Source organism: Etheostoma cragini, chromosome 1 (assembly GCF_013103735.1).
Source record: "Etheostoma cragini isolate CJK2018 chromosome 1, CSU_Ecrag_1.0, whole genome shotgun sequence".
NCBI classification, from domain to species: Eukaryota; Metazoa; Chordata; class Actinopteri; order Perciformes; family Percidae; genus Etheostoma; species Etheostoma cragini.
The window spans coordinates 7,409,389-7,427,104 of record NC_048407.1 but is presented as its reverse complement, the minus strand read 5'-3'; the positions used below and the strand labels follow the sequence as shown (position 1 = coordinate 7,427,104).

The following is a 17,716-nucleotide window of genomic DNA, read 5'->3' as shown; positions in this document are numbered from 1 at the left end:
TTCTCGATCTGAATTCTTTGAGGGATAGAGTCAAAAGAGGTCACAATGCTTATATTACAAATAAGAGGAAAGTTTTTATTTTGATACAATGGTGATTTACAGTTTTACCAGGGTTTTTTAAACGTAAAATATGGCCACACTAGGGTTACACTCACTGGGCTCCATAGCTGAAACACAACCCAGCCCCTTGCCACTATGAAACCAAAACTTGGCCATTTTAAGTTTGGAACCAATGAACGGATTTGTAACTAAATCTTCCAAACGATATCAATAAAGAAACAATCCCACTGACTCATCATTTTTAAAACGATTCCAATTTGGAACCGGTTCTCGATGCTCAATCCTAGCAATGACATGCTGCAGGGGACAGAGCGAAAGACACCTACCACCCTCTCTAGCTTCCCTCTCTCAATCTATCCCTCCCTCGATCTCTATCTCTCTCTCTCTCTCACACCCACTTTACTGTAAAGAATTACAGCACATCCCCAGAAATTTCACACACACACACACACACACACACACACACCCACACACACACACACACACACACACTCAGGATACACATGTTAATTCCTGTAACTAAATAGTTTTTTTACATTAAAAAATAAAGATTAAACCTTGTTTTTTCAATTAGGTTTCTTCAATAATTTATCCAATTGTGTAAATTTAAATTTTAAATGGTAAAAAATGGCATTGTTGTTTGTTTGTTTATTAAATAGAACTTGCCTGCATTTATAGTGTTTTTTGTGACAAATATCCATTATTTGAAAATGTAACCAGCCATTTCTTTCCAAAAAAACTTTATTAAGGGGACAAAAAAGGAATTTAATTTAATGATTAAATAAGGTACTGTCTCCAGTCCAAACTTACCTTAATTATAACTTGTCTCCTCCTAGTTGTACTACAGCAAGCAGATGTAGCCGTGGCCTTTTAGGACTCATTCCCAACTAACCGGGAAATAAACATTTTTATGGCTTTGCTTCTATTTCACATTCAATTCTTGTGAAACTTGACGATAGAAATGAGTTTCTGAGCATTAATTCCTGTCCCGACAGACATCCATGCAAACACTTGCCGTTGTCATTAAGAAATATTAATGAGAACTTTTACACATTTACATTAGTAAACACTTCACCGTTAAAACAACACTGTATCTAAAATGTTAGCAAACTGGGGTATTATATATTGTAGGAAAAATAAATATCTCAATGTAAGTAATTAGCTGGGTAAGTTTCATGTTAATAACTTAAATAATATTTTCACCTATGTCTTTTAAAATGTGTGGGATTTAGTAATCTTTCAAGGCAGTGCAGATATTCAGAAAATCAATAACATAAGATAGACTTTCTTGAACCAACACTGTATCAAATTCCTGCACATTAAGTCAAGTCACCTTTATTTGTCAATTCTACAATATGTGCCAGATATACAGAACAATTTGTTGCAATACGAGAGAGATGCTGTCATCTATCTGGATGAATGAGCATAGATATACTGCATACTAAGGGACGTGGTTGCCTAACATAACCCATCTACGTAGCCTACAGAAATATAATTACATTTCTATTTTAAATGCCTACAGATCTATCACAACTTAAACTGAGCAAGTGCACATTTTGCCACATCTGAACTGTCTCCACGCTGCGTTCAGCTGGGTGTAAAACCTCATTTCTAGCTCATGTTTTAATTACAGGCTATTTTGAAATATAAACAGATCTTGATACACGTAATCCATTTTGTAGCCTGTTATTGAATTAACTTGTGATGCCGTTGTAGGAACAAAGACCAACAAAGTAGGCGGTTGAATTGATGCCTGTTTTAAATACTGCAAACGTCAATAAATTGTTCAAATGTTCAAATGTTCATGTTGTCAGTCTTATTTCTGCCATAATCCTGTTTAATGTGTTGGTAATTAGGTTTATTTAAACAGTCTGAAGTGTTTGTTGACTCTGCAACTGGAACACAAATGAAGACAGCTAAAATAAGCAAAACAGAGCGCAGTGCGCCCAGATTAACTTGTGTCACAACAGGTACTTCCATCGGAAATATGCTCATATTGTTTCGTTGGGCAGTAATATATTGCTATAATTTCTTAAGATTGACCTGTACGCCTACACACTTTCATTCATAAAGATTTGAGTAGCATGTCAGCATTTTGAGGGTTTTTGAGGAGGTTGGGTAGATAGACGATAGTGAGCGAAAATAGGTAGTGAAGAGAGATCCAAATATTGGACTCATGCAATCTAAGTAAGATAAACAGCATAGCAAGACAATCTATTTGTTTTAAGGCTAATATCAACAGTACTTTTGTGCTTGAATATTTTTTAACTGTATTAGTGAAAATACTTAAAACAAGAATCTATCATTAGAACAATTTTCACAACTAAGACAATTCACTTCTTTAATTTAGTTTGCAAACTGAACCCTTACACTCCCACTCCCGTAGGGGGGCCTCTGCTCTGAGGAAACCGATTCACGTGTTAGGTGAAGAAGAAAAGGACAGGACAGACCACACTGCACAACTTGGCAAGCTCACGGAAAGGCAAGCGAAGTACTTTCCAGTTTAATGATGTTGTGGTTGTATTGGGAGGGTTTGTGGTTTAACATTAAACTCTTTCCCTTGTATGGCTTTGTCATATTCCGGTTCTGATCAGGTTGACCAAAAAGAAAAGTTTGGCTGAAGTAAACAACTCACATTAGCAGAAAAATTTCCCCTCGTCGCCATCTTGCTATGATATGAGTTGCTCAAAGTCTTTTCTTTTCAGTTAGCTCTTTGTGCACAAACAATTTTCTCATTGCTGAGTTCATGTGTTGCCCAAGGTGAGACTTGTCAAGCCTTCTTAGTGTTTTAAAAATGTTGATTTTGATGCTATCATAGAAGGGCCCCTTGCACTCCCATTCAAAAGTACATGAATAAAGCCAGTACAATAAAAGTCCTTTAGGCAGGTAGATCGGCGGCCATCTTGCATAGCACTTCAGAAAGTTATCGGCAAGCTGAGTGAAAGATACAGCAAGGGATGTATTATGTGTATGCTACACAGCTGCAATACTGGCTTTACAAACTAACCCCATGCATTTGTGGATGCTGCGTCTCCCCCATTGCAAAGTATCTTGGCTACAGTGGGGGCGGCTGTGGCTCAGTGGTAGAGCGGTTGCCTGCCAATCGGAAGGTTGGTGGTTTGATTCCCGCCCCTGCAGTCATTGTCGAAGTGTCCTTGGGCAAGACACTGAAACCCGAGGTGCCGCGCATCGGAGTGTGAATGTGTGTGAATGTTTATCTGATGAGCAGGTGGCACCTTGTACGGCAGCTCCGGGCACAGTGTATGAATGTGTGTGAATGGTGAATGTTTCCTGTAGATGTAAAAGCGCTTTGAGCAGTTGTTAAGACTGGAAGAGTGCTATATAAATACAGCACATTTACAATGCAGAAATCCTGTCATGTACAATGTTTACACTGACTGTATACATTTAAATATTCTTTTTGCAATGAGTTCAAATTGTATGATCTGTTATTTCAGATGAATCTGTTCCACAAACAAGAAAGCATTCCGTTACAGGGCGTGTGTCTGGAATCCCTGTCTGTAAGTTAACATTATGCATGTATTTAGGAAACACATTTCCTGCCATGGAACTACATTCAAACTGGTTCATATCATGTGACTATTCTGATGTGCGTGTCTTCCTTTCATGTCAGCAGACGTCATTGCCTCCACCACCTGCATGTAAGTTGCAAGATAACTGATTGTCTAAACGTAATAGCATAGGTTCATCTTCTGCAATGGCATGTGCAAGAAACCTACCATAAATGAACTGACTAATATCCATATGTAATTTTTTTTAGATAAGTCAACACCACACAGGAAACCAGCCGGTTGCCCAGAGCTGGATGGGTCTAACGCAAGCTCAGCCGGTGACTCCAGCTTGGGACCCAGTTGACGGTACATTGGCTTTGAATTTTCCAATTAAATACAATTGCATGACAAGGAACTTGAGAGAAACTTTAACTTTTTTGTTGTTCTAACAATTCTAACAATGGATACATTTGAGGAGAAGATGGATGAGCTGCTCATGCTCTTCAGGAGCTCCCTGTCACCTCTCTCTGCTCCAAGTCAAAGCGTCATTTGCCCAACATCAGCTGACACCAGAGGCACGCTTCATGTGCCTCTGGTGAAAAGGCAACTTGTGACCTCAAGGACAGTGAGGAGATGGTCGGGTGAGGCCTATGAGACACTTCAGGGATGTTTTGAGACTGGGATGCACTCTGTGAGCCACATGGAGAGGACATAGATGGACTGACCGAGTGTATCTCCGACTACATAAACTTCTGTGTGGACTGCACTGTCCCAGCAAAGACTGTTCAGTGTTACCCAAACAACAAATTGTGGGTAACAAAGGACATAAAGAACATCCTGAATACTAAGAGGAGGGCTTTCAGAGCGGGGTATAGGGAGGAGGTGAGGGCCATTCAGGGGGACCTGAAGGTAAAGATCAGGGAGGCTAAGGAGAAGTACAGGAGGAAGCTGGAGCGTAAACTCCAGCAGAACAGCATGAGGGAGGTCTGGAGCGGCATGAGGACCATCACTGGCTTCAGACCAACTGGCAGCAGAGGAGTTGAAGGCAGCTTGGACAGGGCTAACAAACTCAATCTGTTCTTTAACAGATTTGATGAGGAACAATGTGGTAATTAAGTGGCCATAGTCCTGCCCTAAGACGAACACTATATAATTGCATGAAATCCAATATCTTAACTGAACTGACTTCTCTTACAAACTACTATATGTATAATTTGTTACTATATGTTTTACAGCAACTTTTCCTGTCAACCCTCGGTGGTTGTACTGGAGGTGATGCCATCCGCTGCATGCTGCGGCAAGATGCAATGAAGACAGTACAGCTTGCGGGGAAGAAAAACAAAAGAAAGCCTTCCAGGACATGGCTGTATGCAGGGTTAAAATAGGCAGGTGTTATTGTATTGTTCACATTAGTATTATGCTTAGCTTGGCTGACAAGAGGTTTTAATTTGATTAATAACTTTGCTTCATTTTGACTTCTACTTTAGCGGCCTGCCAGAAAAAACTTCCCTGCGCTGACTGCTGCAGAAGCTGAGAATTTGATTGGGCAAGGTCTGAAGTTTGCCCCACAAAGACGGTAAATTTAAGTTCTTCTGCGTGATGTTCATAATAAAGTTCTTGTCTATGTCTGACTTTTTTTCATTTCTTTATAGGCCAGCTGAGAAGGACTGAGCCGTGAAACCATGGAGCCCCTTTTTAATTATATATATATATATATATATATATATATACACATATATATATATTTTTTTTTTTGTGACTTATTTTGCACACACTTTACAAACACATCTTGATGCATCTTGAACTACATTTGCACTGCATCCTTATCTTTTTTGTATTTTTTTAGTCTGCTAATATAACTTTTGTATGTATGTATGTACGTGTGTGTGTGTATATACAGTACATACATACACACAATGTAGTTAGTTGTAAAACTGTGCCCAACCTGTTATAAATAGACAAGCTAACAACAAAGACACAAGCACAAGCCTTATATTTCAATTTTTCGCACCTGCATTGTACATAAATTGCTTTAAAATGGGAGTTTGACAGTCGTGACTCGTGTCCAAATGTGATGACTGAGTAGTAATGTGTAGTGTAGACTAACTGAAGACTTATGCACGTCGGTAGATTGAAATATAAAACACAATCAACGGGATAAAAGTGACACAAGTTAATCTGGCATGAGTCGTTGCCACAGCTATCTCCACAAGCATGTGCAAACATCGCAAAAAGTATGTTTCACTTGTCTCTGTATGAAAGCATCTCAAATTGACTTGAAGTCTGATTAATTACGGAATGATAGGCTACAGATATACTGATAACGTAAAACTTTTGGAAAACACTGCGTTTGTAGTAGCCAGTTGTGAGCAGGCATCGACACAGCCACCCATATTGTCAGTCTTCGTTCTTGCAAAGGCAACACATTAATTCAATCGCAGTACAGCATGAGTATATTGAGATCTGTTTACTTCAAAACAGCCTATAAATTATAAGCTATGAGGTGTTACACTCATCTGAACGCAGCTTGAAAACAGCTGTCTGCTGTGGCAAAATGTGATCTGCTCAGATTAACTTGTGAGAGGCTACATCTATAGGCAATTTAAATACAAATGTATTATATTTCTGTAGGCTACGTATTTGTGTTAAGTTACAACACAACATTATTTACTATTCATTATGCCTACTCATTCATCCAGATCTGTATGTCTGGCACATATTGTAGAATTGACAAATAAAGTTGACTTGACTTGAAGTGCAGGAGTTTGATCCAGGGTGGGTTTAGTAAAGTCCATTATTGAATGTGTGAATATCTGCAATATAATTATTAGGAAACACTACAATTTCAGATACACATGTAATTTGAGTCAATGGGTTTTACAGAGGGAGTTTTATTTTAGATTTATCCTTTTATCACTGCATTCATCAAAATATGGTGTTAGTAAAATAATTAATTTTTTCTGGTTTTTTTAGGTATAAAATGTTACATAAATTAGGCTAATGATATCTGAACAAACTCCTCTGTAAATGAAGTGAAAACTGGAAAGCTTTGTTAAGTCCTACTGCAGTTGAGTTTGCTAAGTATGAGGAAAACCCCATTTCAATAAAACTGCCTTTACAGATCTAGATTACAAAATCCCACACATTTAGCCAGACATTACATGTAGATACAGTATTTTTTACGGTGAAGTTTTTACTAATGTAAATATGTCACAAGTCGATCTTTGTGTCTCTGTGGTTTGTAGTGAGTGTCGGAACACGATCCGTCCTGCCTGCACGATCCGTTCTGCGCATGCGCAAGATGGTCACGCATGCATTCTCGAAAAAGAAAAATATTTCAGTTTATTTTCTTTTGTAGATTTGCAAATTAATATTGTTTGTGTTGAGAAGGCAGGTTGCCAGGCAGGTTGCCAGACAGGTTGCCAGGTTCTCCACTTTCTCAGTTACTCTGTTCCGGGCTAATTTATTCTAATATGCCATTTTTCAAAAGGACTGCCTTTATTTCTTTCCTCTTTGAAGAATCTATTTGTATAGATCTCAGTCTTTCCACAAAAATCCAGTTTTTTTGTTTGTTGCAAAAATCCTTGATTATGCGGCACATTTTATTTAAAAATTCAATAGAATATCTGGGATATTTATGCGATGAAATTGCGGGCACTTGGAACAACTGCGGTTTGATGAAAAATGGAATGTGTTTGTCTTGTTGTGTAATTGCGTCACTTTATAACATTACCATGGCAACAGGGGAAATGGCTGCCTAGTGTAAAGTAGACACAACATTTTTTAACTAACTGCTAAGATATTTGTGACTTTAGCAACAAAATCAGGGGGTTATGAAATCATGCAAGCCCTGCATTATTTTGCGTGGAAATCTGCAATTTCTTGCAGCAAAATAAATTGCCCCCCGCGTAAAAATGCGGACTTTGGCTGATTTCAAACGAGTGCATGTTAATGTAACATGTTACAATAAAATGAAACATGATTTGAGGCTTGTTAATGTGGTGCTGGAATATTCTTTTTACTGCCCTGGGCCCTGTATTTGTCTTTCAAATGTTTTATTGTTTTTGTTTTTTTAAATGCTTTGACTTTCCCTCAGTCAAAAAGAATTCCCATTCCACATGTAATCAAATGTTAATGTAACAACTCCTTTATGTTTTTGGATTGGCCACCACGTAAACACTTCGTAATTCATAGCCTGGCGTAAACGATAATTAAAAAATTAAAAATAAATTAAAAAAAGATTACATGTTGATCACTTAATAATAATGTCGCCTATGCCTGGTACACAGATGTCAGTACAAAGTTTTGGATCACTGACAATTATTTATTTAAATATCTTTATTAAAAAAAAAGGACTTGTGAACTACAAAAAAGTCTGGCCTACAGAAAATGCTGATATATAATTTTTTATATACATATATATATATTTTTTTTTTCTGCATATGCACCTCTGGTATTGACTTTTCGTATATGTACATACTGGCGATATAATTGTTCTTTGTTAATAAAATAAAAAAATAAAATAAAAAGGCTGTCCGTTGTGATCCTGGTTATTCGGGATTGGGTCCAGAAAGGCGACGCCTACACCACATCTTCTATCACCAGTTACCTCAAAAAACAGTTAAACCGAAACACCGGTCTGAACCAGTTTACAGCGGCTGATCTCCTCCTGCTCCGCAGGCTTCTGTCTGTGCCTCTCCCGCTAGTTCTTCAGCTACACCCTGAGATCGCGGTCCTTCCCCGCCGGAGATACATCCACCGCAAGGATCTCGCCGAAATATCCACCTTGAGGACTCCAATCCAAAAACATCTTTCTGGTCCACTTCTTGCCGTTCCCGCCGATGCTCCTGCCGGGCCGCTGACGACGGTTTGCTAAGCCCCGCCCCCAGCTACAACAACTCTACAGTCAACTTTGGTCTCCTGAATGTCCGCTCTACCACATACAAGGGTCAGCTGTTCCCAGTTTCCACTCCAGTTTTCCACTATATGGAATGCTTTGTATTTAAATTGCCTGGTCCCACTCCCATAGTTATTGCCACAGTCTACCACAGTCTGCCTATCCCTGATCTTTCCTCTCCAGACCACCTTGTACATTTGACCCTTGCCTTCCCCTCCCCCTTTGCCCCTCCTCAATTTCACACGTTTTGCTGCTTTCTTCTGCCCGCCCCCTCCAAAATTTCTGATTTCATCGGTAAATCTAAGTCCTCAACCTTTTCTCTTGACCCCCTCCCCACAGCTCTGGTCAAAATCTGTCTCACTTCCCTCCTCCCCTTCATAACTTCCATTATTCATTCCTCTCTCTCCTCTGGTAATGTCCCCTCACTTCAAAACTGCATCTGTCTCCCCGATTCCGAAAAAACCTGGCTCAGATCCCACTAACTATAATAATCTTCGTCCCATCTCAAATCTTCCCTTTATTTTTAAAATACTTGAAAAAAGAGTGTCTGTTCAACTCCACGCCTTTCTTACCCTTAACAGTCTTTACGAACCTTTCCAGTCTGGTTTTCGCCCCTCCCATACTACTGAAACTGCCCTAATAAAAATCACCAATAATCTCCTCATAGCTGCTGATTCCAGACTCATCTCTATCGTCATCCTCCTCGATCTTAGTGCGGCCTTTGATATCATTTCCCCCTCCATTCTCCTCAATAGACTATCTTCTCTCAGCATCTCTCACACCCCTCTTGACTGGTTCCGCTCTGGTTCTCTCCGTTCTTGGCCCCCTCCTTTTCATCACCTACCTACTTCCTTTTGGCAATATTTTCCGCAAATTCAACATTCATTTTCATTGTTACGCAGACAACACCCAGTTCTATTTATCCAGCAAACCCACCGCCTCGCTCCCCACCTTGTCCCTTACTAACTGCTTACTTGAAATTAAAGACTGGTTCACCTCAAACTTCCTTAAACTAAACAGTGATAAAACCGAACTCCTTCTCGTAGCCACCAAATCCACCCTATCCAAAATCAATAGTTTCACTCTACCAATTTTATAACTCCTTGGTCTCCAAATCCTTCTGCATACTTTCAAAGCCATCCATAACCTTGCTCCTCCATATGCATCTGAACTCCTTCACATCGCCGTCCCCTCCCGCTCCCTCAAATCCTCCTCCTCTATCCACCTCACTGTAGCCCCAGCTCGACTTGTCACCATGGAGAACAGAGCCTTCAGCGGCTCTGCTCCCCAGCTCTGGAACTCACTCCCACCTGACCTCCGCTGTATTGATTCTCTCCCACTGTTCAAACCAGACTCAAAACCCACTTGTTCCAGCTTGCTTATTTGTAAATACACTGTTCCTGTCATTTTTTCCCATAACTGTTTATATTTTTCTGTTCCCTGTATCTATCTTTTATTGTCTGTAGTGACCTTGAGTGTTTAGAAAGGTGCTGTTAAATAAAATGTATTATTATTATTATTTTTTTTTATGCAAGTGATGTTAATGAATCCACATAAATTTACATAAAATCTAATACATTTATGTGATTGATTGATATAAACTCAACTAAATGGTTTCCTTCAGTCACAGTATTTGGTTAATGTATTTCCTATAACACAACCTAGAGCTTGGATTACATATTGAGCTTGAATTAGAGAACCATGTGGACATGTGGAAACTTTGGTTTTGTTTTCTACACTACAGCTATTGTGTTGCCCATGTTAAATTTTAGATCTTTCTAGGTCTAAATGAAACGATATGAGTATATGACCGATGGAGGCCTACCTATTGTGACACAAGTTAAACTGGGCACACTGCGCTCTGTTTTGCTTATTTCAGCAGGCCTTCATTTGTGCTCCATCCAGTTGCAGAGTCAACAAACACATAACAGGATTATGACACATAAGAATGACAAAATGAACATTTGAACAATTTATTGACGTTTGCAGTATTTAAAACAGGCATCGTTATAACCACCTACATAATCATTCCTCATGGACGCCTACATCACATCTGGAGAATCACCTGTTAATTCAAAACCAGTTAAACCGTAACACACCTACTACTAGTGACCATTCTTATTTCTCCAGGTTGGAGGACGGCTTGTTTTGATAAAAAATGTGTTTGTAGCTCATTTTTAAGATGAGCAACCTACGTTAGGAAAGATGCATATTTGTGATTTCATATAATTTTGCTATAGAGTAATTCATAACAGAAGTGAATCTGTGAATATCTTTCTTACCTTGCTCACTTTAAAAAAAAAAATTTGGAATCCATGGGCACAGTTTCTTAAACCAATTTAGTTTTTTCTTAGATGACCCCAGGGGTCTCCAGGAATTAGTTGGCATGCTTTTAAACATGCTGTTTAAATGACACGAGTTTTGGTAGCAGGACTGAGAAAAACGCAACCATCTACCGCTTAGAAACATTGTAAAAGACGAAATAAAGTTGGGCTACCTGAGATTGACCAATACACAATATTTTAGAAGAGTTGCCACAGTGACATGCCTCATTGACAGTATGTTCTGCTGCTCATATTGTGGCATTTTACTCGGCGGTGATGAGTGAAGATTTTATCCAACTCACTCAGCCTGATAATTAGTGGAACACCACAGTGGAATACTGGCCACGCCTCTTCTGATGTGGACGCTGAGTGCAGACCGTGAAGGCAGAAGCATTACTGTGAGTCACATGACATGCCAGCCTCTCCGACTGATCTGATACACAGCTAGCTAGAAATCATGGTAAGCGCTTTTCCTTTATTTTTGCATTTGCAAAAAATAATGTTTTCTCCAGATACCCGCCTAGGTTTAACTTTGGTCAATGGAACAACTAATGTCAAGGGTCTTCCTTAAACCAATCTAAAATCGGACTTGTATATAAGTGATACTATGGCCTAACGCTCCTGAGACAGCGTCTGACTTGGGCTAGCTACCGTTAGGCTAACAAACTGCAACTGAGTGCATAGGTGTTTGACACGACAGTGGTATTCATATTATCTATATTCGATTCACCATACCGTGGTATTCCGTAAGCGCCGGGTCAAATGAGCCCCTAAGTACGTTAGTCTCTGAGCTTTATGTGACAAAACAGGTGACCGTGTGGAACCTAATGGTAGCTGCTGCTCTTCCGCTTTGCGGCGTTGTCCCATATATTACTAAAGCTAATTGTTATTATGGCCTGAACAAGTCTCAAGTTAAACAGAACTAGGAATATATCCGCTGGTGAGCAGCAGTGTTATGCCCAAACTGTACACGTATGCTATATTTCTATACATATTTTCGGAAATATATACAAACGTTACGTTATATGCACGAATATGTTCGCAAACATATAGCTAGCATACGATGCATTACATGTGATCGCGCTTCAATGTAAATTGTAACGTTAATTTAGGAGCAAAGTAACTTATTTTGAGCAGCCAGGGTTAGCCCTAAAGGCTACATGTTTACGCAGGTAAGTATCACTGACAGTTCGATCGCTTTAAAGACAAGACAAACTGCAGGATGAAGCCTCCGTCCAAACCGGTCCAAACACAAAAAATACATGAAATCAAAACTCAAAACAACTCAGTATTATCTGAATCTTAAATTATTTCACCAGGAAAACCACCTGAAAACCAACATCACGTGATGTTGTTGAGGTTTCTGTGATTCAGTTCTGTCCATTGGAGCAAAGTCAACTGCTAAATAAGTGCTGTAATTTCCAATTCAAAAGTATCATAGCCTTGCATGGCTGTTCGATGACTTTCTTGATTTATTTAGCACTTTGGTAAAGCTATTTCATTCTCCTAATATTCCAGCCAACCACACAGCAGTCTCCCCAGGATGAACAGGAGAAGCTTCTCGATGAAGCTGTGCAGGCTGTCAAGGTCCAGTCCTTCCAGATGAAACGATGCCTGGTAGGCTGATTTCAGTATGTCATAGATATCATTATGGTTAGAATAATTGTTTAAACCATTGCAGGGGTATGATTATTTTTTTCCGACCTGAAAATGAAGCTCTTGTAAATCTTGCAAATCCATCTTTTTTCCTTTTTTGTTCCAGGGGTTCCACATTCCTGGAACGCTTTTTTTTCTCATGTTCTGACTGGGCCATATTGAGGATTTTTAAGTTCCTCTGACTCTTTCACCTCCTATTTCCTGTAACTCTTTCAGCTCCTATTTTAGGGCAGCGTCATGTCCCTGTTCACTATTCTGCATAGGAACCTAGATCAGATCAGATCCGTCCCTAGAGTAGGGGTACCGGTACAGAAAGACCAACAACGGGACAATTTTAACAATTTTCGCCATGTTATCAATCACTAAATTCACTTCTGAGAACGTTTTAGGTGAGCTATAAACGGTTTCTCTAGAGTTGAGAAGCTCCATAAAGTGATACAACAGCCAGCTAGCGCCTGCCAAGCCCGCTAGCTCGTTGCTTAGCCAGTCATGCTTAAAGACCCCGCTGTAAGTTGGAGGTCTCTCAGACCGGTCCCATAAATAAGAGGCTTTAGGCTCGTTCAAAATGAGCCAGGTCTGCGCAGAATCAATCACTGGCAATCACCGCCCGTTGCATGCTGGTTAGTTTTGTGTCTGACTTGATCCCCACTTGCTTTGATGTTATGAACACGTAGGCGGCCACAGTTCGGAGACGCAGGCAGCGCAGTTGCTTTTCACCAACTGCAAGACCCAGGCGGACCCAGAGCATGCTGGGAAACGCCGGCCTTTCAGCTGATTTAACAGCTGATAGGTTCACAATTGACTCATCATGATGACGTTTAAAAAAAAAAACTTTTTATTGATTTTTAATCAGAGGGATTTTAACTATTTTTCAGATTTTAAAGTCATATTCTGTACATTCTGGCTGATAGTGACGTTTAGAAGTCAGAGAGACTAAATCCGTTCAGATCACGGATCATCTACAGTCTGTTGTCAATTAAAATCAGCAACAGATTGCATATAGAGCACTTTGACAGCTACTCTGTCATAATTAAAACAACTGGAGACTGTACAAGCTGATATGTGGGTCTGATAACATTTCATTAAATCGGAATCGCACCACAGTGTTTCTCTCACCTCCTGTTCAGCCTGAAGGCTGTTGAAATCGGATGGAAATTTCCTGACTTTACCGCTGCTTTTTGTCACCGCCCCCCACATGAAATTGTTAATCCGGCCCTGCTTGATGTGGTTAGGTAATGGTAGTATTGCTGTGTTTCCTCTAGATTTTTTTTTTTCAAGTAGCTTATCTGCTAATGTTAGCTACCTACCGTTACCTTGAAACCATCCAGATGGTACCGTACGTACCTGAAACCGGTAATTTAACAGCACCGCTCTTTTTACACAGTATAACAACAAAATGCTGAGTGAACATTACTAGCTACGTAGCTAGTAGCCCACTGTAAGGTTGAGGATTGCCTTATTTAATATTTACACTGCTCTATTCCAGTTGATAGATGTATATGTCTTGTCAATGAAATACATTTTTTTAAATTAATATAGGTTAGTTTTTAGGCAGGTGCCTGTGCACTGTCATATTCAATTCAATTTTATTTATAGTATCAATTCATAACAAGAGTTATCTTGAGACACTTTACAGATAGAGGAGGTCTAGACCACACGCCAGAATTTACAAGGACCCAACAGTTCTAGTAGTTTCCTACAGAGCAAGCAACAGTGCGACACATTCATAGTCTTCTGGGTTAAAATAGAATTACAGGTTTTTGTTGTTACTGTCTTAGATTTTGTATATATCAAGAATGTGTCCCAAAACTAAGACCTGTAAAATATTTCTGTTCAAATCCTATCTCTTCATTTTTTCAGCCCTTGAAATTACTTCAGTTTTACAGCCTGAAAATCACATTATTTGTGAAACAATATCTGGACATTAAAATAATGGAAGGTATTACAGGCAACCCAAACTTTGTAGGGTGGAAGACAAACATGTGAAAATGACTGAACCATTACAAGTTTTTACAGCATGCCCTAGATTTGGAAAAAAAAGTGTGAAAAGACTAGGTTAGCATAAACTTTGAGCAAAATCTAAGAGGGTGCAGTTTTTTTCCCCCTGGATTTAGTCTGATTTGACACAGAATGACCAAGCTGCATATATGGCTCAAATCCTCCCACTTACACTGACTCAGGCAGGTTTGGCAGCAAGCAAAGTCTACTTAGACAGTGATAGAATTTGGAAAAAAAACATGTGTTTTGCATAAATAGCTGATCCTTCTGCTATTACGAAACATCATTTTGGCTGTTTATACCGTGGTTGCGGGCGGGTGCGCCGGTAGTTTTAAAACAATTATTAGACTAGGAAATATGCCAATTCTGATATGTTCATATAGCCTGCTCAAAACAGACAGGGCTACCTAACGCAGACAAGTTCTCTTAGCGTTTTTAAGCGATATTCCCTCATTGTAGTCGAGCTACACATTGTAGTCGATATGCAAACTGTTGGTTGCAAACTTTGCATTCAACTTTTTTCCGTTATCTATTTTTGTAAAATGCTGCCACGCTGCCGATGTATTCGACATGGTTGAGGAGGACTGACTGTAAAATAAACGCTCACAATTAAATAAATATTCAGCAAACCACTAAAACAAGGATTTCTAGTTCTTTCTTCAATCAGTCCCCGGTGGGTTGGGCTAGTCCAACAAAAGAGAAAACAAGGGGGGTGTTCTGAAGACTGACTGTTACCTGTGAAACAGGGATGCTCTGAAAACACCCCTATTAGCAATAAGTGCTTTCCACTCATAGACCGTAACGGTCTATGCTTCCACCTGATGAAATTAACACGGCAAAAAATCGACCAATCAAAATTTTGGTCGAGCCAGAACGTATCGACCAATAAATCGACTAGTCGACTGGGAGATTACAGCCCTACTTAGAAGAAGAAGGGGGTTTAAATGTGATCGTCTATGAAGCAATGAACAGAGTGACGATACTGAGGTGCTTACAAAAATATATTCAAGATAGTGATGATTTCTGGTATTACATTCCTTTTAAGATATTTGATAAATGTGGTGGGATAGACTTTTTTTTAAGATGTGATTTTAATGTTACTAAACTACCTGTCAACCTGTGTAGATTTCATGACCAAATACCTCTTGTACTGGATAATGATTTTTGTACTTGATTGCAGCAAATTCTCTGTTACTGTTGGATAACTAGTCTGTATTTGGTACTCAATGCATTAATCTTTAAATTATGATTTTTATGGCCTGAATTTGTTAAATAAAGGTCGGTTTGAATGAAAATAAATAATAAAAAACAGTTAAAATGCTAAAAGCTACACAATGTGAAAGTGTTACTGTATTACACTGTAGAGGATTCCAACACCAGGACATTCAACAGTCTGCCGCTAATAACACAAACTAGCACTTGGTCATTGCTATTGTCGGAAAAACATACGGAACTAAATGTTTACATGAAACTTCGTGATGCATTCAATGTTATTGTAAAATACCCTTTTCTCGTCTGTTTTGTCATTTAACAGCAGTTTACTGGTGAAATAAAGTGTTAAGATTGTAACATTTTTATTAAATCATTTAAATTCTACTCCCTTTTTGCTGATCTAAGTTTTTGTGATCTGTTGCACCCCTAGTCATGGCTGGATTGTGTTGCAGGACAAGAATAAGCTGATGGATGCTCTGAAGCACGCCTCTAACATGCTGGGTGAGCTGAGGACCTCCATGCTTTCTCCAAAGAGCTACTACGAGCTCTGTATCCTTGTCGGCTGGTGTGATCGCATCGCAAGATGCTCTCTAGCTGGTGTAATATTTGTTGAAGGCAGACTAGAACACTAATTTAACATATCTCTACTTCTATTTATTAATATTGTACTTTAATCCATTGCATTAATCTGAGAGCTTTATGTTACTAGTTACTTTACAAATTGAATTTTTGCCCACAAACAATGTAGTTTATAAAAAGTTTTATTGTAAATTTGAAACTCAACCAATAAGCCTAAAAGTCACGCTGAGAGGATTAGACTTTTAAACACTTTTGACAGAACAGTTTTGATTGTTTCCAGTTTCTAATATGTGATGATTTTTGAGTACCTTTTTACTTTTAATACTTTTTAAAGTACATTTTTCTGGTGATACTTATATACTTTAGTAACATTTTGTATGCAGGACCTTTACTTGTAACGGAGTATTTTTACACTGTTGTATTAGTACTAAGTAAAAGATCTGAATACATTTTTAGAATAGTGAATTGAGTGGTTATTCAAAAATGAATCCAGTTTTTGGAGTATTGTGTACATTGGGTTCAGAGCCCTAGCATGTTTTTGTATGTGGATGATTCATGATGGGTTTGCACTGGTCCCTAACAGTCTTTCAGATATGGCTATATCTGACGAACTCCACTACCTAGAAGTTTATCTGACTGATGAGTTTGCCAAAGGACGTAAGGTGGCAGATCTCTATGAGCTGGTCCAGTATGCAGGAAACATCATCCCCAGACTGTGAGTATCACTTTATTAACTGAACTTTCTTTAAACATCAAGTTGTTTCATAAAGTAGAAAGGATTCAGACCCTTAGTTTAAATTGACAAAATTATTTTCTTTCGCCAATCTAAACTTATTGCATTTTTAAAACACTGTTCTAAATTAGCGCTGCACAATATTGAATATTGAGTAAAGAAATGAACTATTACAAAATTAGAAAAATTCAGATCAAGCCTCTTTGCTTTGCCTCTCTCTCTGCAGCTATCTGCTAATCACAGTGGGTGTGGTGTACGTTCGCTCCTTCCCCCAGTCTCGTAAAGACATTCTTAAGGACCTGGTTGAGATGTGTCGTGGTGTCCAGCACCCACTCAGGGGCCTCTTCCTCAGAAACTACCTGTTGCAGTGCACCCGGAACATACTGCCAGATGATGGAGAGCAGCCGGAGTAAGCAAGGCCAGCTTTTTCTCATTGTATCTGATTGGTAAACCAGTGTAAAACCCTTCCTGAGAAACCAATCCAGTCCCCAAGGCAATCCATAATAATATCATGGCAAATTGTGTCAAACGCAGCTCTTAAATCCAAAAGAATCAGATCAAAGACCTTATTTGCAAAAGTGCTAATTTACGAGGTCACTGCCAATTTCAGCAAGGGATGCTGAACCCGTTACTAGCATGGGGTACCTAATAAAGTGGCCGGTGAGTGTTCACCGGCCACTTTATTAGGTACCCCATGCTAGTAACGGGTTGGACCCCCTTTTGCCTTCAGAACTGCCTCAATTCT

At 39.2% G+C, this 17,716-nt stretch overlaps 1 protein-coding gene across 1 annotated transcript in view; it reads left to right on the top strand.

The window, feature by feature from the left end:
- Positions 1–11,030: 11,030 nt before the first annotated feature.
- vps35 (VPS35 retromer complex component) overlaps positions 11,031–17,716 on the top strand; it is a 37,285-nt gene continuing 30,599 nt past the window's right edge. The window contains exons 1-5 of the mRNA XM_034874217.1: positions 11,031–11,253; positions 12,312–12,410; positions 16,112–16,208; positions 16,830–16,953; positions 17,198–17,380. Of these exons, the coding sequence (XP_034730108.1) occupies positions 11,251–11,253; positions 12,312–12,410; positions 16,112–16,208; positions 16,830–16,953; positions 17,198–17,380 (506 nt within the window). The 5' untranslated portion in view covers positions 11,031–11,250. The remainder of the gene's footprint in view (positions 11,254–12,311; positions 12,411–16,111; positions 16,209–16,829; positions 16,954–17,197; positions 17,381–17,716) is intronic.